Genomic DNA, 26,136 nt, shown 5'->3' on the forward strand with positions numbered 1-26,136 from the left:
ATGCAGTCAAAGGTTCCTGAATCGACTCTGTTACTGAGCCACATCTCTGACTTGCTCTGACCACATGGTGGAACCGAGGAGGGTCCTTGAGATTTCTCTGCAGCATAAATTGGGTCAGGGGCAAAGCAGCATCACTGATGAAATGGGAATGTCCCTAGCATGGTTTCACAGATGTGCAGCTCTGCCCAGAGCAACTCAACTTTAGTTTCCATTGATAACTTGAATTATTTTTTGAATTTGAATTTGAATTTAAAACATTTGTAAAGCGCAGCGTTCACCCTACGGTTTCTTGGGGCTATAGAAATAGGTCCAGCAACTCAGGACAGTGGAAGCCTGACGCCGAGAAATAGCAGGGACAAGTTATAAGGAAAAGGCTTGTTTAAATAAAAAGTTTTTTAGCTCTTTGCGAAAGGAGGAATAGTGTGAAGCAGATCGTATATGGTCGGGGAGGGAGTTCAAAAAGGTAGGGGCCAGAGTTGAAAATTTGGCTCCTCCCCACTTTTTACGTTTGAAACGTGGGATTTGCAGGAGGGATTTAGAGGATGAACGGATTTCTCTGACAGGAACGTATTCGTTGATCAGTGAAGAAATGAAAGCGGGGGCAGTGCCCTGGCGAGCCTGAAAAACCATACAGCCGGTTTTAAAAAGGGAGCGTTCCTTGATAGGAAGCCAATGAAGCTCCTTAAGGAGGGGTATTGAGTGATGAAAACGCGGAAGACCATACACCAATCGAGCCGCTTGGTTCTGAACCAACTGGAGCTTCCGCAGGCTGTATGCTGGGATGCCGTTGTATAGGGCATTGGCATAATCCAGCCGCGAAATCACCAGCGCGGACATCAGTTTGAGTGCCTGGGGGGAAAAAAAACGGGAAACGGTGCGAATGGTTCGGAGAGTGAGGAAACAGGAAGAAACAACAGAACTAATTTGTGAGTGTAAAGTGAGTTGGTTGTTCATTTTGACGCCCAGGGTTTTAACTGTGGAGGAAGGAGTGGGGGAAGGACCAAAGGAAGAGGGCCAGAAGAGAGAGTTCCAGGGACTGGAAGAACCACCTGTGAGAACCAACTCGGTTTTGTCCGGGTTCAGCTTGAGATGGTTGTGGTTCATCCAGTCCCTGATGAAAATCATTTTTGTGTGACCAGCATACGTAACAGTAATGCGCATGTGTTGAATTGTCGTCTGACTGAAGAGTTTAGAGACCCAGAGTGTGGCTCAGAAGCCTCGAGGGGCAAACCAAGTGTGCCTTCCAAGGAATAAGGGACTATTGTCAGTGTCCTGGGACATATTCATGATGCGCTGGTGGCAGCATACTTTTTATTCTGATATGTGGTTCAGGACTGGCCTTGAAGAATTAAATGCCTATTGGCCTCACATGTTTAAATTTCAGCTACTATGATGTGTCTGAACCCTGAGATGACCTCTTTCAGAGGTATGTGTACCAGGATTATATACGTTCACTGGTAGCATGACTACTTGTTGAATGCGTGTAGGTGACTGTGTGGCCAGTAGAATAAATTTCATGATATAAACTGTGGCGGAATTGGAGGGATAGCAATACAGAAGTGCATTGACGGCATTATGAGCTTTGGGTTTAGTATCAGACAATAACATATTGGTCAGATTGAGCTAAGGTTGCGTTAGGTAAGCAACAGTTAACTTTTTTTCAAAAGTCTGCTCATTGTATCCTAAGCACTAGCATGTGGTTTGTTGGTGAGCACGGCGAGGCGAAGACCGGGAATCGGGGCCTTCCCCTTGGTCTCTACTGGAGGTGATATCTTCAAAAGCTGATCGCTGTCAGGCGCAAGGTCTCTGATGCATGATTGTGCTCATGTTTTGGGTGCTCCAGTTTCTAATACACCTCATCACTCGCCCCTATGGAATCCTTAACATGAAATAGAGACGTTTTTCTATGCGGAAGAGATATGCTAAGAGAAGGATTTGCATTGGACTGGTTCGAGGGCTCTCATGGTGGAATCCACGTTTCCTGTCCACAACGTGACTATAGAAGTGGGACTGCAACTTCCCCACTTGCCTCCAGATTTCTCATTGGCCAAAGAGGTGGTAGCCCACATAGTACCAGGGTGGTGTGCACACACCCAAATAACATTATCATAGTGTGCTACTTTTACGTATATCAGTAAAACCATGTTTATTTAACCATATTACTTTAAGAAGAGTGCAGAGCACACAAGGCATGGCTGGAATGAAAATAACATATTTTTTGAATGTGCACAATGTATGAAAATGTATTGCACAGTACTCTCTCTTGGCAAGAAGGGCAAGAATACAAATCCCATCCTCTTGTAGAAGTGATGTGGTCAGTGTTAATCAGGATGCGGATGAACACAAGCTGCAACGTCCATTCCCCTAGCTGGACAACCACAATGCTTGGACCAATGAGAATCGAAACATTTTTAATTTTTTCCAAGGCCGTCTTACATGTATTTGTTTCCTTGGTAATCTTGTGGCACCTACAAAGCAAAACCTTTAAAGGCCAATGCTATCTGACTGAACCGAAGCGTTCGAATGTGTGCTGGTTCAGATCCGTGTTTTTTCATAAATGAGAAAACACCTGTTTCACTGTGGCATATATTCTGTTGAGGTGTGGGGAAACTTGAGTGAAGTTTTACTCCCTTTTGGCCTGAAAGAATATTATACAACTAAGTGCTTTCTGTGACCCGCAATAGTTCATGTAAGTAGCTGTTAGTATGGAGATTTTAAATAAGTGGAGGGATTATGTTTTACCACTCTTTCCAAACCTCCATACAGAGTTCATAATAGTGGGATGTAGTAAAATAACCTTTGCAAAATTAGCCATGTACAATAACCTCTGCAGGCTTGGACTGAGACAACAAAGTTGGGCCAGGAACAAGAATAACAGTAGCCCCAATTAGCACACCAGACTTTAAAAAAGTGGCCCACATTTGCTAATCAGACCAATTTTGATCTTGTTAAACACGTTGTATGGGTATTTTGAAAGATATGTGAGACTGCATGCATTCGTGTTTGCTGTAGGCAACGTTTGTGGTATTATCGAGGAAATCAACAGTAAAAATTGCCCACCTGGCCATAAAACAGACTTGCGAACTGCCAAAAACGGGCCCTCACACACTGATCTAAGACATGCATGCCAACATTTTAGAAAAGAAAAGTGGGTGATTTAAAACAAAATAATAATAATCAGGGAATGTATTTCCCCATTAAATTCCATTGAAAAAGAGATAACTTTAGGCAGGAGACAGCCAAAATAAATTAAAAAATTATTTAAAAAATCAGAAGTCTCTGGACTGAATCAGGTCTCTTGGCATATATCCCATTGTATTTTATTGTAAATGCATTTATATAGGGCTTACTACCCCTGACTGGTTGTCTAAGCTCTTTTTCGGCGTGTAGCATGCTACTCCGGAACCCATTAAGGATTAGTGGTCAATTAGTATAGTGAAATATGAAAGTAATTAAAGTGGTGGGTATTAGTCAGTTATTTGGGTTTAGAAAATAGCGGAGGGATAGAAGAGGGATAAAAGGTTTGGATTTATATAGCGCTTGTTACCCCTTCTGGTGTGTTGAAGCACTTTTTTTGGCGACTAGCACGCTACTCTGGAACCCATAAAGGATTAGTGGTGAATTAGTGTAGTGAAATATGTAAGTAATTTGAGTGGTGGGTATTAGTCTATATTAGAATTGTGAAGGATAGCGGAGCGATAGAAGAGGGACAAAAGGTTTGCATTTATATAGCGCTTGTTACCCCCAATAGGGTGTTGAAGTGCGTTTTTGGCGAGTAGCATGCTACTCGGTAACCCATTAAAGAATTAGTGTTGAATTAGTATAGTTAGTATAGCTATGAGATCAGCCCATCGGGTACTGTCTGATTGCCCCATGTGCCAATCTGACCCTGCCTCTAGTGCCTTCTTGGACATATGCATGGGGCGTGTTTCAAAACCTGCATCTCTGGTATGTACATGAGAATATTTTTACTTCATACAGTGGCTTCTTACACTGGCTTATTACACTGAATGTTGTCTCTGTTAGCGGTGCTTGATGTTTGGCCCCTGCTGTGCCCCAGTGAGTGGTTGTACAATGCAACACTGTCAGACTTGGCGAGCAGTGGCTAACTCGAAGTTCTTGCAAAGAATGTTTTGGTTTCCAAGAACTCCTACTTCCAGACTCTCCGCAGCTGCTATGAAAACAAACGACATTCCTTGGCCTGACACGCCATACTTCATGCAGTGAAAAACATGTTTGCAGTAAATTGCTGTATTTTTCAGGTACATTTATGTTATGATTCTAGCAACGGTTCTAGCAATGTTATGATGTGACGCCCCGGCCATAGTTGTGGACTTTGGAACTAGTTTTTGAGTCTCGGCGTCAGCTCAACATCCTGGGATTCTGGCCAAAATCACTTAATCTTCCCAGGCTTTAAAAAATGTGTTGGTGTGTCCTTGTATAATGTAACTGGTGCCCATTGAAAGCGCTACAATAACGTCGGTTCGAGTTTGCGCTACATAACTGCAGAAAATGTGCGTTGGCGTGCGCGCCAATTGTCGTCATAAAGCTTATTTCGTTTGAAAATGCTTCTGAGTAAGCTTTTCAAACGAATGTTAGGTGATGTCAATGTATGATGTTGAAATGCCGCTAATATTATACCGAATGAATAGTGCTCTGTACTGCCCACGCTCTTTATTTTATATTTCAGCTTTTACGATGTGCTGGTATCACTTCCTATTAAAAGGGTGTGTGGTACCAGCCCAGGTGGGTGTTGTCGTTCCACGTCTACGTGGCCAAATCTGATAGACCCAGCCTTTTGGAATGAGATAGTTTGCATTTTGGGATTTCTGACGTCATGGAAGTAAACAAGAATTTCTATTACAGCTAAAGTATAACCATGTTTTTGCTTAGTGCAGTAGCACCATTTCCTCCATCTTAGTAGTCAGGGAGGGTCACAAAGATGAGCGTGCCCTGAAGAGCAGACGCCGTAATGGCCCTATGATGAGTTCTCATGTGTATCACTCTCTATCTCCGTAGATTTGAACCCCCTGGTTACCTCTAGGGCTGAAGGGTCCCCATTTTAACTTATCTTGCACCTCTCTTTGAACAAGCACATTGGGTACAGTTGGACCATTGGGTAGCCATTCTATGGGGGACTTATTATACGAGGTAATAGATGATTTTACATATTACCTGTTTTTATATTCAATTTGTTTCGGCCTAGTATAGAAAGACCTTTGCTCTGTACCATGCTTTTCTCTCAACTTTCAAATGAAATCTCTGCATTGTAGACGCAGTGACATCACACACCCTTTGACCCCCAGAGCGGGTCAGTGTGAGTCTTTTATAATTATGTGTAATATACAGAAGGAACCCCCTAAAAATGAAATGTAGGTCTGGGAGAAGGGGAAAAACAGAAAACTTAACTAAATGCTCCAAGAGCACTTGACCTGTATTTCTTTAGTAGCGGTTAGATAAGCTCCTGGGCAATCCCTTTGCTATATCAATACATCAGTTACAAGAATGATGTATTCATATACTTACTGTTTATTATTTGTTAAATTATTTTTTCTATTTTTTACGGGAGTAAAAATCATTTTCAAAATACACAAACATGTCTTTTTTTGTTTATTATACAAAAGAAAATGTTGTCTGTTTAACCGCGATTCAATAGTTCATAATAATGTACATAATAACACCTATTTGTTTAAAGAAACCCCTATACTATGGTCAGCCTCACACCACAGCTAACTCACAAGCCATCACAACCTAACTTACCATGCTCACACATTTCATACCTCACACACGTACTTCACCTAGTTTAAAAGGCATACACTGTTCAACTTATGGAAGGAACATTTCATTTAATGTCCATGGTTGCGTTGCCACCTGGGGATCCAATAGATCAGGTCAACTTTTTTGGTGAGTAAAATGTATTTGCAGCCACCTTCTTCAGGACCTTGTCTTAAGAATAACATTTACATCGAAGAATAGTAGGGGTATCAAAACAGGTAAACTGTTTTTACGATCTCAGCCAAAGTGTGGTTGTGGAAAGGCCCTTTCTAGGCATAGGACTTGGGTCTTTGTCAGCGGCCGTCTAATTATCTAACACCGTTACTTATTCTTGATTCAATTTGGCAGTAAGTCTAGCCTGATGATCCTCATGGGGCAGCGGTTACACAGGTGCTCTGAGACAAGATGATGTCTTAAGTGGTTTCTCACTGTCTGTTGTTGGGTATTAGTTTGGTCAGTATCCTCCTTACAGGCGCTTGTACTTCAGCGGCGTTTCTGATGGTTCTTATCTGGCTCAATGGCGGCCTCTGAAGTAACAAGGATACTGACCAAACTAATGCCCAACAACAGAATAGTCATTTTTTTATACACATAAGAAGCTTAATCGGTGTTATTCTCATTTTCTGTTCCACTTTGCTGAGAACAAAGCAGCACACATGACATACAATTCGACCTAACCGATCAGCTATAAAGCAGTGAACTTAAGAGTATTACACAGCTTGCACAACTTTAAGTTCGTACGATCTTTATAGGGGTCAATACCAATGCAATATATGGGACACCATATATATGTGAATCCGTATTTGTAAAGCGCGAACGACTCACCCTTACTGGTCTCAAGGTGCTGTGGGCCGTCGTGGAAATTAAGAGGGCTATTGCCCAGAGTCACATGGTGCTGAGCTGAGTTGACGCCGGAGCCGGTAAGTAATACACATTTCTGTGCTCTGAGAGGTGCTTCCCAAGGTTGCAATAAAAAAAAAACAGTAATGGAAAAAGGTGACTGCAAAAAGATTGGGTTACAAATGTTGGCTTCTGAAAATATAGCACAGAAAACAGTTGTTGGTTCAAAAAATTGAAAAGTGTTGTGCCGTATATGGCAAAGTGTATTGGGAGCAGGGGTAAGGGTGTGCATCCTTCTACTAAAGTATAGAGGAGCATTTACAGTGAGGCAGGGAAGGGAGTGGTGGAGAAGTAAGTTTTTTTTTTCTTCAGTGGAAGGATATCGTTAAAGGGTAGTAAGGTGTTGCAGATCTTCCAACTCACACACATGCCACCGTGTCACATGATATCAACTTCCATCACACGATCACCTGGGGAGGAACCAATATCCTAATGACCTCACCTAATTTGAGGCCCCGTCCACCCCTCACACTGTAAAACGTTTACTCAATTTGGCCGGGTTAGGGTTCGTAGTGTTCATGGTTTGTTAGTGTTAAAAGGGAGTTAGGGACTTTTTCCGGTTCAAGAAGGTTAGCAAGTTCAGAGAAGGGTTGCAAAAAGTGGGGTTCATAGTTTTTAGTGTTCAGGGATAGGAAGCAGAAGGGGGACTAAGGGTTCTTAGGGTATAGAAAGAATGTAACAATAAAGATTTATAAAATGTAATATTTTTGGAATTGTCATGGGTAATACTGAATTACGAGACATTATTACCCCAACAATTGCGAATCAACTTTAATGTAATCAACTTTTTAAAAGCTAACTATATTACATACCATCCTTCTTAAATGGGGCAACGTCAAACAGGTTCATGTTGAGAACTGTTCTAGCTGCACATAAACAACATTTTTTATTACCTCCTCTAAAATTTAAGTTAGTTCCTTTGCTGATATATTAAACATTGTTTTATTGGTGCCTCTGTTGTGACCTAAACTAGAATGCTATATGATTAAGATGACTGTTCTCCCTATTATTGGAGTTAACTACTTTTCTTTCAGTTGAATAGACCGCTATCTTAGATACACTTATTAAATTAAGGTATACCATTTATTTTTAATTTGATGACCATTGGATCAGAAATGCAATATTTTGTATGGTTATGTTTGGTATAATAAGAAATTAAACTAGGAAATATTTTTATGCCAGTTGTATATTTGGTGTTAAAATTGCAAGAACCCTAACGACCTGAACGGCATACACATAGGATTGTTTAGTGCAAAGCTTTTGCTATTCCAGTTTGGACTCATATTTCTGAGCATTAGCATTAAAAGTCTTTAATTCTGCTCGCTTGTCCAATGGGGATCCATGTCTCTGTCTAATAATAATGATTCGTTTTCTGGGACAATGAATGGGTGGTAGCGTTATTTTTAATTCATATTGGTGTCAGTTTTTCCACCTACGGATGCTGAAGATGTGGGATAAATCTTACAACTGACCCTGCACAGGGCAGCGGTAGCATTCAATATTGATGACTGAATCATTTAGTGATTAAATATATTATAAATATCTCTCCTTGTAACGACTCCATCACATCTGAACATTCTACCACAGTTTCCTTATCTAGTATGCAATTTTGCGTTTAACATATTTCTCTACTTACCTTTGAAGCTGCATGAATAGGGTGTAAGCAAGATGAAGTCTGTTGAAGGTTGTGTAACACCACCTCTGTTTTGTATGCGCTTAGTTTCAAACAGTTGTAACTCATCCAGTTACGAATTTCTTTAAAACTGCTATGATCTATTCCGATCTAACCTTAGTAAATGCAGGTTGTCATCATCTTAACTTATGCGAGACATACTGAAGGATCTTATAAGCCTGAGTAATGGAGCCACACATAGCTTGAACAATATGGAGCTTAGCAACGAGTCCTGAGACACTCCCCAAAATTGTTTAGAAACGGGATCCGTTTGGAGCCTTGTGGATTCCCATATCCTGTTTAGTAAGGAGTGGGAAATCCAACTCGGTGCCCTCCCTCAGATCTCAGTCCCATGCAGCATGTCTGAAAGTGTTGCATTGGGCACAGGAGCAAAGGCCTCAGAGATACAAAAAAAAAGATGAATGTAACTTATCTTGCTAGTTCAGAATCATACGAAGCTCATGAACGGTGGCTAAGGCCTCCTCAGTACAAAAGTATGGTCGAAATTGTACTTAAGCAGAGTCTAACCATAAAATCGCTGTAATTAAAGGTGGACATTTGAGCACTGACCTCTCTCCCTGCTATTCTGGCATTAAATGTTAATAGATGGGTTTATAATTATTTGAAGAGGCTTATTAATCATATGATATATTCTATTGATGAGTTTTATAGCTGTAGGTTAGATTCGTGGACCTTGCTGTCCTCATAAGTGTGGATTTATTTAATTTGTGTATATCATTTAATTTTTATTTTAGCTATATGTAGAAATTGTTATTAAGTCTGTGATTATTGTAAACATTACTAAATGTTATAATTAATCTAATACATTTTGGTGACATTTACTCATCTCCAGTCACTAGCATTAAACATTTAGCCCCTACTCCTAGTGCAGATATTTCTGAAGCATGAATATCCCTAATGTAATGATCACTTATAACATCCAGCACAGGTTTGTAAATATGAGCCTCTATACTTTTATTAAGATCATTCTGAACTCTACAAACCCGTTAGTATACATTGCACTTCAAATGGTTATCACTTACAACTAGTCACAATGCTGCTTCAATAAGTATAAGCTAAAAGTGCAATACATGTATGCTATTTGCTGTAAATTACTTAGGGAAAGTTGACAGTTGGTTGTACCTCACAGAATTTATTACATGTAGAAATGATGCAGCTGTTGTCTAACTATCTGCTATTTTTTATCTGTTTTGGAGACTTTCTGCTCGAGGGTTTATTAAAACATTTTCCAGACATCCTTCAAGTTCATTGCTAGTTTTTTGGTAGGATCAAATATTTGCCAGTATTTCCTCACCCCCCACCCACATTTATCAATATGTAATCTCCTTTTGTGATGAGCCTTTAAAGAGCCTAATTCCAGGTGCGAAGCATTTAATACGGATGAAGTTCAAGATATCTTGTCTTACTTTGGGCATTATCTACAAAAACACACAGATCTCATGTACATTCATCTCTGTAGTCACATTATTTTAATTCAGCATTGTTTCATGCAATATGCCATTCCCAACAATACCCTTTTAGCCTAATAATTATATTATTGGACCTTTACATGCCCGTACCAAATGCTGCATGTCCTTTCTTGCTTCTATCACAGTTTACAAATCCAGAGTCTATAACATTATTAGGAACAAATATTGAAATGTTGCTCTGGAGGCACGCCACATGTGGCACCTGCTTTATGAGATCCAGGTCTGCCATGTGCTGCTGGATGTTCGTTGTAGTAAATGAAATTAATTTAGTTGTTCTTGACTTTTCCGTGATAATAGTGCTAGCCGGTGATGTTGTGGATGTAGATTTGGTTTATAAATTTGTTGATGCCCACCAATGTACCCCACCAAAAACAGCATGTTAGCTTTAACATGATGATCTGTGTTTTTCACTCCATTCCAGAGGTTTCCCTCAGTTCTAGACTCTCCAAAGCAGGAATAGTAGGGTGAAATTGGATGGGCACTTCAGTTGCCTCTTTGGCTGGAGACCATTAGAATTAGAATCAAGCATAGGCCTCTAGTCTTAACTGTCTTTCGCTAGAGCACAGAAAACCCCAACACAGTTTTTCCATTCTCCCCAGATATCAGACTGGTCTGTTTACTCATATATGTGCTGCACTTTTCTGATATCCTCCTCAAAGCCATGCAGATGTTTCACAGCTATTGAGTGCCTTCTATGGGGCTGATTACGATGTCGGTCGGAAAGGCTCCGAATGGCATCCGGGTCAGCCGAATCCCATTCGGAACCCGTTTTCCGACCGATTCAAAAAGCCTTCCGACCAATTGATTACTATAGTCAGAAAGAGATAGGACGTTCTGACTCCGTTCCAAACGGCATTAGGAGCTACAGAGTAGTTCGGAGCCAACTCATACAGGTCTACAGACCATGTCTGACCGACATATTACGATGTCTGATTCGGCCAGCCTTTACAAATCGTTTTTTCCGACACGGATCAGCTTTTGGAATCCAATTTTGGGGGCACATAGCAGGCCCCCTTCACCCGGAGCCTTCCGAATGGGGCCCATGGGGGTACCCATGGGACCCCTTTTACAACCATGCACAGTGTGGCAGGCACCATCGGTTGCCTGCCACAAGGTGCATGATTTTACCCACCCACCCCTTTCTTCAATGGGAGTCTGTGAATTCGGTCGAAACACAGGCTCCCCTTGAAGTCAATGGGAGTCCAACAGAACAGTGTTTGGAAGCATCGTAATCAGTCAGTCGGACTCCCTGAATCGGATTCGGTTGGAAACCATTCCGAGACCGATTCGGTCAGAATGATTTCCAACCAACATCGTAATGAGGCCCATGTGTTTGGGGCCCTCCTCGGTCCTCTGACCTTGGTTAGGAGATTCCTCTAATCAACATTGGTTCATTCAATAGGTGTAATCCTCTCAATGAGTCTCATTTGACTTTTGTTGTGTTTGGTATAAGTATTCTGGTCTTTGTGGGCATATAGGGATGGTCCTTGTTATAATACACGACTTGGCTAGAATAAGCCACCACTTTGCACTAAGTCTAGTTCTCCCTGAGGACAGTCCCGGGCAGGTAGTACAATACAAAAAAATAACGACCCCGGTGTAAATCGTATAATTCAACTTTATTCTGCCTTTTTAAATATTATAGAGGTCTTCATTTCCGGTACAATTTTGCTATCCTATAACAACCTTCAGAAATATTGTTATACTTTTCAGATACGCATTCTATTTCAATTGAGCGAAAAACATCATTACTTTACTCATAGCATATTTGCATGTAGAGTGGGTTGGGCCACTCGAGCCATTTGTATGTGTAGCATTTTTAAAGCGCATTAGACCAGAAAGCATCAAAGCGCTATGAGCGGAAAAGAACTGAGTGAACAGTGACAATCCGAAGCAGACAAACCCACTATAACATTGGCTAACTTCACTGTGAGTGAAGTCCTTCTGCTGTTTCACAGGGAGCACATCCTCACACAAAGTAGTTCATTTCACTGCAAGAGACTACTATGGCAATGCAGGGCTTTTGAGACCAAAAATATTTTTGTTTTTAGCCATTGATTTTTATTTTATATTCGTTAGGGCCATACAGCCTCTCAAACAATACAATCTTACAAAAGAAAAGAACAAAGCAAAAATCTGGCAGCCAACTGCTGATCTATTAACTTTGCCAAGCTTGTTTACAATCTTTGCTAGTGGCCAAAGAGGAAACCAAACTGGCATGCCCCTGGGTGGTGATAAACCTGACCGTGTTTTACTCAAGTAGCCTGGTACTTCCTGCTAATACGTATGTTGTTTCCTTAATGAGCTTTAAATTGTACACTTCAAACATGCCAGAAAACTAAAAAGGCATTTATAGCAAAAAATGGCAGCAAATAGGAAAATAATTTCTTTATTATTTTTTTAGTTTTTTTCTTTTTTTTCTTTTCTTACTTGTACTTTATTTGACATAGTAATGATTCCTAAAGCAGTTTAGATACAGCAAGGGTTTTACGTAAGGTTGAAATTTTCAACCAACACATTTCCCTCCATGTAGCATGTTGATTAAGGGCATTTTGAAAGCATGACATTCTAGTCATGTTATTAATACTTAACCTATACATATGTACATTAGCTCTAAAGAACTGAGGGCATAAAGGAGATTACTGGGTAGAAAGCAAAGCCTGTCATTATACCTTTTGTGGAGTAAAGTGTAGTACTTCACACATGGGCAAGTATAAAGCTATTGACGGATCTGTGGTCAATATGGAACATGTGGAGCGGTATAATGGGGCATGAAGCCCAGTAGAAGAGTCCAGTGTGGCGTGAGGAGCATGTTATGTCTTGACCAAACTATGAAGCGAGTATGGATATGGAGGTTGCACCTACCAGGAGGATGGGAAGAGTGAGAAAATTTAGGTTAAGGTGGGGTGGGTGACGAGGGAGTTGAAGAAATAAAACTCAGCCTGTATGTACAGAGCCATTATGCGTAGAACGTATATATACCGTTGTTGCTTCACGTTGTCAGGTGTGCTGGTCGGTAATGGTGCAAGATGCTAGCAAGGGAAGAGGAAGCTGGAGAAGAATAAAGTGATATGCAAAATGTATATATCGGGTTGGAGAAGAACATTTGCGGCCTTGTTCAGGATATCTTATCTTGCAGAAGCTGAGGTATTTGTTGTTATGCTGCCTGTGGGGTTTGCCTGGTTCCTGTTTGTTGATATTATGTTAATGTTCCTGGATTCTGCATTTAAGACAGTAAGTGTTACCCCAAAGGTACATTGGCTGCAGAGCCAGTAGGTTTTGCCTTTGTGAAATCGATTGGCTTTATCAATGTTTCCTACATGTTACACAGCAGTTGAGCTGTTTGGAAGCATGGCTTAAAGTAAGGATGGGAGTCAGGTGGTAGGAGGTACGGCAAGCAAAGAAGGGAGTGCTGATGCTGTGAAAATCACGTAATCTCTCTGTACCTCCCAAAAATGAATGTATACTTGTGTAATGTAACTGGTGCTCATGTAAAGCACTCCAAGTCCTTCCAGACGAAACAAGCTATGATGGAAGTAGGAGGTAGGCATCTAGCAATGAGAGTGAGGTAGTTGGAGGGATAGGCAAGCAAAGAATGGAATGCGGACATTGAAAAGGAAAAATGATTAAAAAAAAGTACATTTATAATTGTGTTGGCAGTGGAAGGACACTGGTCGCCAGAAGCAGTAACTGATCCAAGCTCCGCAGCAGGAAAGAAGACGTCAAGCTGAGCTGGAAGCCCGGGGCAGGAGGAGAGACTGACCGACAGGAAGAAAGGAAATTTTCATTACAAGAGATTTTGTAAGCACGGCGAAAGTGCTGTGCAATCAAAATTCTAAAATGGGGTAGAGCACATAGGTACTGTTGCAGTTAATCCAATGCTGTATGGTGTAGTGCTTTCCTTAATTGTATTTTATTTGTAGCTTTTGTTAATCCCAGTTTCAAATAGAGCAGTGATAGCAGGTATGAGGGTTTGCTTAAGAATTAGTCTTTTAATTCTTGCTGTATCTAAACCACTATATGAATCATCACCCTGCAAAATTAAGTAAAAAGAATAAGTGAAAAAGTGGTCTAAAGAAAAATAAAGAACTTCTTTCTTTCCTACGTTTTGCTGCCATTACTGTGTTGTTTGTTCTAGAAATAACTTTATTGCGAGTTTGCATGTAATGTCTCTGTTGTGTGTGTGCAGTCCAAAGCTCAACAAGCAATCTGGTTTATGCAGAATAGTGGGTTTAAACTGATGCTCTAAGGATCGTACAGGTGCCACCTTACTTATTATTGGTTTGTGATTGGCTATTTGGGACAGTAGCAACAGTAAACCCTACTCCAAATACACCATTCTTCTTTTGTGCCTGAAGGGGTTTCATTCAAATAACTTGTTTTTTAGGTCTCACCTAGTGCAGCGTGCATGTGCTGCTCCAGGAGAGGGCCTCTTGCAATCACTCCAGACCTTCACTCGTGCATGTGGCGCCTGCAGCTTGCGGGAGCGAGCAGGGGCGCACAGGGTGCTATCTGTTCTGTATCGTCACTTTCGCTTGTTAAGCTTTCTCTTTTCTCCCCAGCACCATTTTTTCTTGTCTCACTACATCGTGCCCTGCTCTCCAACACATTTCTTTTCTTCTTCTCTACGGTCTGTTGTCCCTCTTCCCTCTTCCTGTTTCTTTCTTTGTTTCTCCCTCTCTCTCTAAATTGCATCTCTTTCCACCTTCTGTGTCCTCTTTCCTTCCGCACCTCTCTCCTTTTCAGGTCTACTAATCTCTTGTCTCTGTACTCTTTACTAATCTCCAGATTTTTCTCTTCCTCCTTTTTTCTTCTCTCCAACTCGCCCTTCTTTTAAAATCTACCTTTTCTTCCCCACGCCTCACCTCCTCTTCTCTCTATCAGTTACCCATAGCAACACTTTCCTCTCCCTCGTTTTACCCCAACACACTGCTCAAATTATTGTAATTTCTAACTATACTAATTCACCACTAATCTTCCAGATAACTTGACTTTGGAGTTCTGTCAAAAACGTTTGTATTGTTTTGTGGGTGCGATGAAACAGATGATCAAAATTTGAAAAACAAAGATTTACATACTTGAAGGTTGTTTAGTTGTTTAGTTGATTTGGTATATCTGAGAGAACGCAGGGCCTAAGAAGAAAGAATGTAGGGAAACATGAAGCTATACAGTTGGTGTTTAACCCGTTGCGTGCGCGCGTCGGCCAACGGCCGGCGCGAGCACCACCTCGGTAGTGCTCCGCATGTCCGTTGACTGACGCGGGCCCGCCCACTCTTTAGAACTCCCGCACCGCAGCAGAATTTGTGCCGCGGTTAAGGAGTTAAGGATGTGTACGGTAAGTGATTTGCTAATTTGATGTGATTTTTTATTTTTTTTAATCTTTTTATTTTTTTAATGTCTGGTCCCCATTATCTGTTTTCTGAATCTATTCATATTTATACCTATAGTTTTAAAGGTGATAACATTGTTAGGGGCCAGTCCAGTATGACTGTATTATTTGTAGGTAAGTAAATTATTTAGTCATTCAAATTTTACGACTGAAGATACAGTTTGCTTTTTGATATCTTTTATGCATAGCAAACTGTCTTAAAACACAAATCTTACTACTGCTCAATTTAATGCTACTCAGATTGCCATCCTGAATATGAAGGAAGTTTGTTGTGATGTATGACAAGTACCTGAGGAGTATCTTTAAGGACTGTTTATTAAGTCTTGGTTACAGGTCAGCATCCATGTAAGAAATACGAAATACAGGAACCCTGTATCAAGGGTCCAGAGACCTGGTAGGTATTTGTATGGTCACTGCTTATTAAGTCAGTGTGTACCAAAAATGTGTAAAAAAGAAAAATTTCTTTTTAGAGTCCCCTCACTCACCGGGGTTGCCCCACGGTGACATGCTTCATCATTGGGGCCATCCCAGTTCTCTACGAAAAGGGGCGTGCTGCGACAAGGCGACTACGCAGGAGCACTGGTTTTGTGAGATGACTATGTGTGGTGCATGTGTAATGATGATGGAGTGGGTGTGGAATTAAAAATACCGTGCTAGTGGGCCTCAACAATTTATTTCGCTCCTAGTGTGGTATAAAAAATTAAAAAGGGGTAACACTGTTATCTAACTTTTATTGAGTTAGATCAGTGTCAAAGGTCAACATGTTTCAAGCTCCCCCAAGCTTTTCTTCAGGACCATACAGGGTCCAGCCCTGTATTGCCACTCCTGTTTCTCAAATGAAAAAGTATTGCTAAAAATACTTATTTACAATGAACGCTGTTGTCAATAAACATGCGTGTTGTTATACATACGTTTTGTATTTCACTTCGATTTCTGTAAAATAGAATAACAGTTGTTATTTGATGGACACCCCTTCCAAGAAGGGGTACAACTCACATGCATCTCATTCTAACTAGGGCGTGAGTGTGCCCTTGACATCATAATGATGCGTGCTGGTTTTCAAACCGGTGTAGAGAAATAAATCACTGTGAATAAAGTGGTTTAGTGGTTTCACACATAAAACACAGAGACTAAATGTGACTATCGACAAAACACACAACATATACACACGAAATAATATGGCAGATGGTTATATTTACATAAATGAGTATATAATTACACCCCATGGTCTTAGGCAAGGGCAGGAACGCCTCGTGGAAACATTGCTGAAAAGGATTATCAAAGTTTAAAGTTAGAAGGCTCTATTCCTGATTGCCATTCGGAATTGCCGGTTTTCTTGCAATCTTTCGCAACCCATACACTTACTTCCTATCGGCAGACCCGCTCGGTACTACCTGGTGTCTCCTCGCCGGACCGCATACTGATCTAAACACGGGCTTGCGGTGTATTTAAAACGCGCATGCTTCCGGGTTGCCGGGAGACTAGAGCGCTCACTTTGGGCGGCCATCTTGATGGGATGTAATCGCGCTTAGCGCGAATGTTACCCAAAAATCGGGAAATATACCGAATAACGCTGGGTTGAGGGATCAGAAATAATTTACAGTGATACTGTTGACTAGGGCATTCTAATACACTAATTTAGAACACAGGTATTTTTCTCGGTTAGATGAAGTTTATTTGACAAAGGGCTAGGTTTTATTCATAAAAAACGGGTTTTATTTACATTTGGAAGATAGGTAGGTTAGTAACTATCTTCTCAGGGAAGTCTGTGCCTGATCTTTTGATTTTTATGAAAAGGTATTTTAGGTGATGGGTTATGTTATTAGGTGGATGAAGTTTCTTATGGGAAGTATTACCATGATATTACAGCAGGTGTGGTTCATACCATCCCAAGTGAATTCATTAAGGAAAAGGAGGGGGGTCTATGGGCGGAAGGCTCCCCATGGGATTTCATCATTAAGTCCCTGGGTGTCAGTATGTAGGCGAAACACCCATCTTTGTTCTTTTTCGTGGAGGGCTCGTTCCTGATTGTCTTTGTTCTTCACTGTTTCTATGACCACCCAGGTTAAATCATTTGGGGTGTGGTTGTGTTCAATGAAGTGGGTGGTCATTCTTGTTGTAGCTCGCTTGCACCTGATGTTGCTTCTGTGCTCTACTATGCGAGTACTGACCTTCCTAGTGGTCATTCCTACATAGTGAAGGTTGCATGTGCAGGTTATTAAGTATACAACCCCACTGGTATTGCAATTTGAAAAACCCTTCAGTTCCCATTTCGTAGTGTTGTTAAAAATTACGTTCTTGGTTGGGGAAGTCAAATGACAAACACTACAATTGTTGCATGGAAAATGCCCATCAGGTAGTGGTTGGGATCTCACTGTTTGGGTTATGGGTGTTGGACGGGTATGCACCAAATAATCCTTCAGATTTTTACCCCGCCTATGACTGAACATGGGAGTGGGTATGTGAAGGCCACCGCTGTTAAGTATTGGCCAATGTTTTCTGATTATTTTTGACACACTATCAGAAACTTGATTGTATGTGGTGATACAAATCGTTTTTTTGTCCTCAGGTTGCGTTCTCTCTTTTGGTTCCAGTAGTGCTTCCCTATTGTTGTTAGCTGCCCGTTTTTTTGCCTCTTTGATTAGTTTATCTGGGTATTTTCTGTATCTCAGTTTGTTGCTTAAGTCTTCCGCTTGGGTTAGGTAGTCAGATTTCTTACTGAAAGTGAATGGGAATTCACTACTGGAACCAAAAGAGAGAACGCAACCTGAGGACAAAAAACCGATTTGTATCACCACATACAATCAAGTTTCTGATAGTGTGTCAAAAATAATCAGAAAACATTGGCCAATACTTAACAGCGGTGGCCTTCACATACCCACTCCCATGTTCAGTCATAGGCGGGGTAAAAATCTGAAGGATTATTTGGTGCATACCCGTCCAACACCCATAACCCAAACAGTGAGATCCCAACCACTACCTGATGGGCATTTTCCATGCAACAATTGTAGTGTTTGTCATTTGACTTCCCCAACCAAGAACGTAATTTTTAACAACACTACGAAATGGGAACTGAAGGGTTTTTCAAATTGCAATACCAGTGGGGTTGTATACTTAATAACCTGCACATGCAACCTTCACTATGTAGGAATGACCACTAGGAAGGTCAGTACTCGCATAGTAGAGCACAGAAGCAACATCAGGTGCAAGCGAGCTACAACAAGAATGACCACCCACTTCATTGAACACAACCACACCCCAAATGATTTAACCTGGGTGGTCATAGAAACAGTGAAGAACAAAGACAATCAGGAACGAGTCCTCCACGAAAAAGAACAAAGATGGGTGTTTCGCCTACATACTGACACCCAGGGACTTAATGATGAAATCCCATGGGGAGCCTTCCGCCCATAGACCCCCCTCCTTTTCCTTAATGAATTCACTTGGGATGGTATGAACCACACCTGCTGTAATATCATGGTAATACTTCCCATAAGAAACTTCATCCACCTAATAACATAACCCATCACCTAAAATACCTTTTCATAAAAATCAAAAGATCAGGCACAGACTTCCCTGAGAAGATAGTTACTAACCTACCTATCTTCCAAATGTAAATAAAACCCGTTTTTTATGAATAAAACCTAGCCCTTTGTCAAATAAACTTCATCTAACCGAGAAAAATACCTGTGTTCTAAATTAGTGTATTAGAATGCCCTAGTCAACAGTATCACTGTAAATTATTTCTGATCCCTCAACCCAGCGTTATTCGGTATATTTCCCGATTTTTGGGTAACATTCGCGCTAAGCGCGATTACATCCCATCAAGATGGCCGCCCAAAGTGAGCGCTCTAGTCTCCCGGCAACCCGGAAGCATGCGCGTTTTAAATACACCGCAAGCCCGTGTTTAGATCAGTATGCGGTCCGGCGAGGAGACACCAGGTAGTACCGAGCGGGTCTGCCGATAGGAAGTAAGTGTATGGGTTGCGAAAGATTGCAAGAAAACCGGCAATTCCGAATGGCAATCAGGAATAGAGCCTTCTAACTTTAAACTTTGATAATCCTTTTCAGCAATGTTTCCACGAGGCGTTCCTGCCCTTGCCTAAGACCATGGGGTGTAATTATATACTCATTTATGTAAATATAACCATCTGCCATATTATTTCGTGTGTATATGTTGTGTGTTTTGTCGATAGTCACATTTAGTCTCTGTGTTTTATGTGTGAAACCACTAAACCACTTTATTCACAGTGATTTATTTCTCTACACCGGTTTGAAAACCAGCACGCATCATTATGATGTCAAGGGCACACTCACGCCCTAGTTAGAATGAGATGCATGTGAGTTGTACCCCTTCTTGGAAGGGGTGTCCATCAAATAACAACTGTTATTCTATTTTACAGAAATCGAAGTGAAATACAAAACGTATGTATAACAACACGCATGTTTATTGACAACAGCGTTCATTGTAAATAAGTATTTTTAGCAATACTTTTTCATTTGAGAAACAGGAGTGGCAATACAGGGCTGGACCCTGTATGGTCCTGAAGAAAAGCTTGGGGGAGCTTGAAACATGTTGACCTTTGACACTGATCTAACTCAATAAAAGTTAGATAACAGTGTTACCCCTTTTTAATTTTTTATACCACACTAGGAGCGAAATAAATTGTTGAGGCCCACTAGCACGGTATTTTTAATTCCACACCCACTCCATCATCATTACACATGCACCACACATAGTCATCTCACAAAACCAGTGCTCCTGCGTAGTCGCCTTGTCGCAGCACGCCCCTTTTCGTAGAGAACTGGGATGGCCCCAATGATGAAGCATGTCACCGTGGGGCAACCCCGGTGAGTGAGGGGACTCTAAAAAGAAATTTTTCTTTTTTACACATTTTTGGTACACACTGACTTAATAAGCAGTGACCATACAAATACCTACCAGGTCTCTGGACCCTTGACACAGGGTTCCTGTATTTCGTACACAGACTGGAGGACGACCTGGTTTGGTTTAACCTCCTTCTCCCTCCTTTTTTGTTCAGCATCCATGTAAAGCAGCCCCACCAGGAGCAGCCTGCCTGCTCCTCAGCCCCTCTTCAACTGTCACACCTCATCACACAGGCACAATCATCTTCATCACACCAACATGCCACTCGGAACACTTACACTAGTTAAGATTGGAGTAACATTAATACAGAGGCAGGATATAACAAAGTCTGAGTTGGCCGTGCAGGGATTTAAACTTAACACGTGCAGATAAATGCATATATTGGCACAAGTGTTCAACTATCTGAATCATTCTGTTGGGTGGTCATAGCCAACCCTCCTGAAAAAGAAGTATTTGAAGTCGATTTAAAAATAGTTTAGAAATGTTATCTTAAAAAAAATGAACATGCTCTTGATTGTTTATGATGATCAGACCTTACATTATTTGTCGTGTTATTTTAACAAAGTGATGGCCACTATCTAATGAGGACATAAACGAGATCAATCAGGAATGGTGTCTGCATGCTTTATTAATCGAATTTGTCTTCAAAGTTTACCAGCCGAAGCTAACCTCTGCTAGGTGGTGGTACATCACTTTTTCCCCGGTGAGGTCCCATCATCCTTCTCTTAGTGAATCATCCACAGCTGTGCTTGCTGTTCCTACCACCAGTCACCTGTGCTGAACTTCCTGGTTGGAGTCCCTGTTGGGGAGTGTGTGGTCAAGTGTGCTGCTTTGCTAGTCTTTTTAAACTTCTCAAGTTATTCTGAGGCCATTCGAGGTCATGGATTTACAGAGATAAACAATTCATCCTGAAAGATGTTGTTGCTAGGAGATTTTACCTGTTGGTTTCTGTCTGAGATTTGGTGGACGCAATTTACATAGCTGGTTTAATACAACTATTATCTTCTGAAAGAAACCCATGCCCCTCACTATCAGGTTTATCACAAAGCACAATTGAAACTCCAGCTGTAGGAGAGCCGGTGATGATGCTTTCAGCTTGACCCACGAGATGACACACAGCAGTCAAGGGAACGTTAATAATCCCTTTTCCCACATGAACATTGTTTTTGTTTTGACTGAGTCAGTCAGGCTGATGAGGAAGTGGAACATCTGACATTTTCTCAGTTTGTTTGTATGTTGTTTACAGAATATCTGGGTCTTGGGAAAAGGCCAAAAGGACGGCCAAAACTTCAGCCAAAATTCAATTTTTTTAAAGCTCTCTTCAACCGCTGCTCACCGTATGTAGGGCTCTCAATTGATAACATTATTGCTCACATCCTTGAGAAATCTACGCAGTGTTGTGTTGCGTGTTTCCAGGTTATGCAGTAGCGTGACTTGCAGAGAGAATGACCAAGGCTTATTAAAGCATTTGTACTGTTTCCTTAACATTGGTCTTTTGCACATTAGATCTTTCCCGCTACTGTGTCTAAGGATGGGAGGCCATGCCGCTGATGTCTTGTCCTCTTATGTGTGATGTTCAAACCCACCCTAGGTGTGGGACGTGGCCATGGTGAGGGCTAGCCTCAAAGGGCATTTCCCATATTTGCGAGTGTCCAGGATTCATGAAGAGGCCTTGCAGCGGTAACGTTGTCCTAGATTGATTACATTTTTTCGAAGTGTTGTTGGCGAAATCCACCTTCTTGAGAAAATATAGTCATTGTAATTAAATTGAGGTAATCATTTTTTCATCAAGGGACAGTCTTAATACGTAGATCGGTCAGTGGTTCCACTCAGCTGTGCACCAGTCCCACTCGGGACCATGCAGTATACCACAAACTACCCCAGGGAGCAAGGGAAAGAGCATTTTTTTACCATTGAGCGTGGATAGGTGCCATGACGCGCAGTTGCTTTAAATAACACAAGTAATTGTGCCACATTTATTTTCACTGACAAGAAAAAAAATTATCTATCTATCTATCTATCTATCTATCTATCTATCTATCTATCTATCTATCTATCTATCTATCTATCTATCTATCTATCTATCTATTCTTACCACTAGCTGTTGTAGTCAAATCTTTAGGCTGTTTTGCCCTGATTATGCATTTTGATGAAACAGCATCTTTGTGCTACCTGTATCTAGTTCTGAGCGTTTTTCCTACTGTCGTCCTGCAGATATTGCCGTGGTGGAGATGAGTGATGCTTTCAGACAGCCGTCCCTCTTTTATCACCTAGGGGTGAGGGAAAGCTTCAGCCGTGCTAACAACATCATCCTCTACTGTGACACCAATTCCGAATCGCTGCAGTCCCTCAAGGTGAGCACAATCGTTGTTGTTTGACATTTTGCACCACTTGGTTCTAAGGGTGTTCAGTCTCTAATGGTATTTCATATCATATTGTTAAATTAAGGTTATTGGCCATCTCTATGTCAATAGGGACGCCTTAATCCAAGTCCACTTTTTTTTTTTTTTGCAAAGCATTGTAATCTACAGCTTTATTCAAATTGCTTTCATTGAGGTAAACCAGGAATGCAAGTCCCATAATGCACTGCGTTCTCAAAGAAATACCCAAGACTGGAAAATGGCTACCTTCATGGCATAGGGACATCTGGTAACAGTACAGTCACTGAAATTCCTTCCTGTACATGGAATTCACTGTTCTCTCCTGCTTTGTTAAAGGAAGGCGCACTGACCGTGGGTTAAGGCGGGAGCTTTTATCTCTTAACCCCAGAAAATGACAGTGCTTTTAATGCTTCGCCATTTTCTGGTTTATCTAGCTTTAATAAAAATAGATTTATCAGTATGTTGGGAAAAAAAACGCCGCCAATCACGAGTAAGTGATGTCTGATGGTGATCGCCAGTTTTGATGGAAGCTCTACATTTAATTAATAGTGGACTACTGATTATATTAACTTTCGCATGAAAGTTTCATTGTTCCTTGTTAGAAAGCTTCATATATAGGCTGTTCTCCGATTCTATTTATTAAGAGTTTTTTTCTGTAACAAGGATGTGAATTGTAAGAAAATTCCAGCCTTGTTGCTTAATAAAAATAACGTTATGAAGGTTCAAGCTTTGTGATTTTGGAATAGAGCACGCACGAATATAGCATTGTGTGTGCACATTGACATAGATTACACAGGCATCCACATATATGGACGGAAGCTACACACCTGCAAACTACCATGCACACACAGCTCAATGTACTTGATATCCATCTTTTTCTCTGTGGCCTAAGCTAAGGGGACACTAAATACTCAGAGAGAATGTCAGGGTGTCTCCTTGACTTTTCGGGTGTATGTGACAAGCATTCAAGCCTCACCGAAGGAAGGTGGTCTAGTTTAGGTGCAGAACAACACAAATATCACGGATGTAAATGTCTAGTCACAGCGGCTAGGTACATAACAGTTTACAAATAAGCACTGCACAGTAAACAATGCACACACATTCAACCCAGTACGGAAGTGTAAACAAGGCCCACTATCAGTGAACACTATACTCTTAACAAATAAATGAACAGTTCTGCAATTAAAAACACAGCATTTGCAGCAATGCGGTTAAAGAAGCATTGATGGGGTAAAGCAAATTTGGCAAACAATCCAGGCATTATGGTCACTAGCAGACCACGATCATTTCCCTGAAAAATAGAGACTTTGTAGTCCGCCCATCCAAAGCAATATCTTTGTTATGAATTGCAGTGGCAGCTCCTCCGCTAGGGCGGAGGGGTGTTGCCCTACTACTTTAGCTGCAAGCTGAATATAAAAAACAAAATGTTAGTAATGTTCCTTTCTAAGCATTTTGCTTTTTGTATTTAGCTTGCAGTTGAAGGGGCAGAGCGGGGCTCCCCGCGCCTCACAGGGCGGAGAGTGGTGGCAGCACCAAAAGTGCGCATGATGCTTTGGCCGGCCACCTCGGGCCGTCCAAAGAATCAAAAGCACTGTGCATCTTTTCCACCCAGCCTGCACTACAGCCTGGGAGGAGAACATGCCCAGCCTGCCAGACCTTGTCTGAGCGCCGAACCACGGCACTCAGACCAATCACAACGCTGCGAAGGTGTTTGTGTTAGTGTTGTGATTGGCTGTCGGTCTATAAGATCAGGCTAATGGGTTCCCCAAATTACCTGAAGAGATTACGCTCACACCTGCATGTCTACCCCACCACCCATAATACCTGCTTGCGACAGGCTAATGGAGGACCATCTTTTCTTGCTCCACCAGGGAATGACCACTTTCTTGGCTAAGTGAGCCAAAGGGAGGGTGCAGTTGCCAGAAGTAGGGTGGGGTTTCTATTCCCGCTACTTTCTGCTGCTCAAGAAAATTGAAGGTCTTTGTCCTATCCTAGACCTGCACCCTCTCAATTTTATTCTTCAGGAAGGAGAAGTTTAAAATGCTCACGCACGCTCGGTTTAGTCTGCCATGGACCACGTAGACTGGATGGTAGTGTTGGACTTGTAGAACACACATTTCCGGATGCTTGTCCTGCCTGCCCACAGGCATTACCTGCGGTTCACGGTGGACCACAAACTCTTTTAATTTTCCTGGCTCCTTCATGGCCTTACCAGTGCCCCTCTGGTGTTCACCAAGGTAATGGTGGTAGTTGCAGCTCATCTGCGTAGATCAGTGGTGCCAGTCTTCACCTATTTTCGATGACTGGCTGATGATGTCAGGCTCGCTCCAGGCTGTTGTCTCCCACCTTCAGGCTACGGTGGACCTCTTGCATTCGCTGGGGTCTACTATCAACTTGCTGAAGTCACACCCGACTCCCTTTAAGACTCTCCCTTTCATCAGAACTGTTCTGGACATGGTGAAGTTTCAGGCCTATCCTCCTGAAAGTAGAGTCCAGGATATTCGGGCTATGATACCAATGTTTCAGCCTTTATCCTGGATTTCGGTGAGACTGACTCTGAGGCTGATGGGTTTCAGGGCCTCGTACATCCTGCTTGTGACACATGCCCGCTATCATATATTCGCTCAACACACTTAAATAAAATTGTGCGATTTGTTATTTGTTTGAATAAAACTCGGTTTGGCTGAACCATGTTACGCATTGGCTGTTTTATCTGTATTTGTTCCAAATGGGTTTATTTTTTACATCATTTCTGATTGAGTCCAGATAGAAATATCTGTGATTATCATACTTGTGTTTCAGAATGAGTTCCATATGAACGCATGTTTCAGGGATCGCTGGCATATGTGGGCTCTGCAGTGGGACCTGAAGTTTAGTGCATGCAGAATCAGTGGTATCTCTCCGACATTGTCAAATCTTGGAAGGGACTGCAATATCTCTGCAGGGGTGGTTAACGAACCACAATTACGTCAGGAGCACACATTTCTCCCTCCCCGAATCAGAGCTGATAGTGGTGACAGCTGCGCCACTCCTGCGGTGGGGCAGCCATCTGGCATCGTAGAATTCTGGCCTCGGGCTGAATCCGGGATCCTTATCAACCGACTGGAGTGCCGGGGCGATCTGGCTGTCATTAAAAGCCTTTCTGTCCTCCTTCAAGAGAAGGCTAGACCAGGTGTTCACAGATAACACCACCACCATGTGGTACTGCAACAAACAGAGTGGGGTGGGTTCATGGACGCTTTGTCAAGAGGACCTGCATCTCTGGATATGGCTGAAAAGTCCGGGCATATCCCTGGTGATTCAACACCTGACGGGCTCTCTGAACGCTAGGGTGGATGAACTCACCCGAAGATGCCTAGCAGATCATGAATGGCATCTCCATCCGAAGGCGGTGCAAAGTCTCATAAGCAATGAGGAGAGCCTTGGTTAGATCTATTCACCACCGCCGTTAATGTGCAATGTTAGCAGTTCTGCATACTGGAATTTACAAGGCAGCTCTCGCTCGTAGGCACTTTTGCTGTTGAGTGGAGCTCAGACCTAATGTACACCTTTCATCCCATACCACTCCTGCCCAGAGTTCTCAAGAAGATTGGGAATGACTAGGCCCTAGTCATCCTTGTTGTATACCGAGCTCTTAAGCA

General features: G+C 41.8%; 1 protein-coding gene across 2 annotated transcripts in view; it reads left to right on the forward strand.

Moving 5' to 3' along the window:
* MAP3K5 (mitogen-activated protein kinase kinase kinase 5) overlaps positions 1–26,136 on the forward strand; it is a 1,016,304-nt gene that overhangs the window by 206,768 nt on the left and 783,400 nt on the right. For both annotated transcript variants that reach the window (XM_086927404.1, XM_086927403.1), the window contains exon 2: positions 22,329–22,468. In XM_086927404.1, the coding sequence (XP_086783530.1) occupies positions 22,329–22,468 (140 nt within the window). The remainder of the gene's footprint in view (positions 1–22,328; positions 22,469–26,136) is intronic.

Source organism: Lissotriton vulgaris, chromosome 6, assembly GCF_964263255.1.
Source record: "Lissotriton vulgaris chromosome 6, aLisVul1.2, whole genome shotgun sequence".
Classification (NCBI taxonomy): domain Eukaryota; kingdom Metazoa; phylum Chordata; class Amphibia; order Caudata; family Salamandridae; genus Lissotriton; species Lissotriton vulgaris.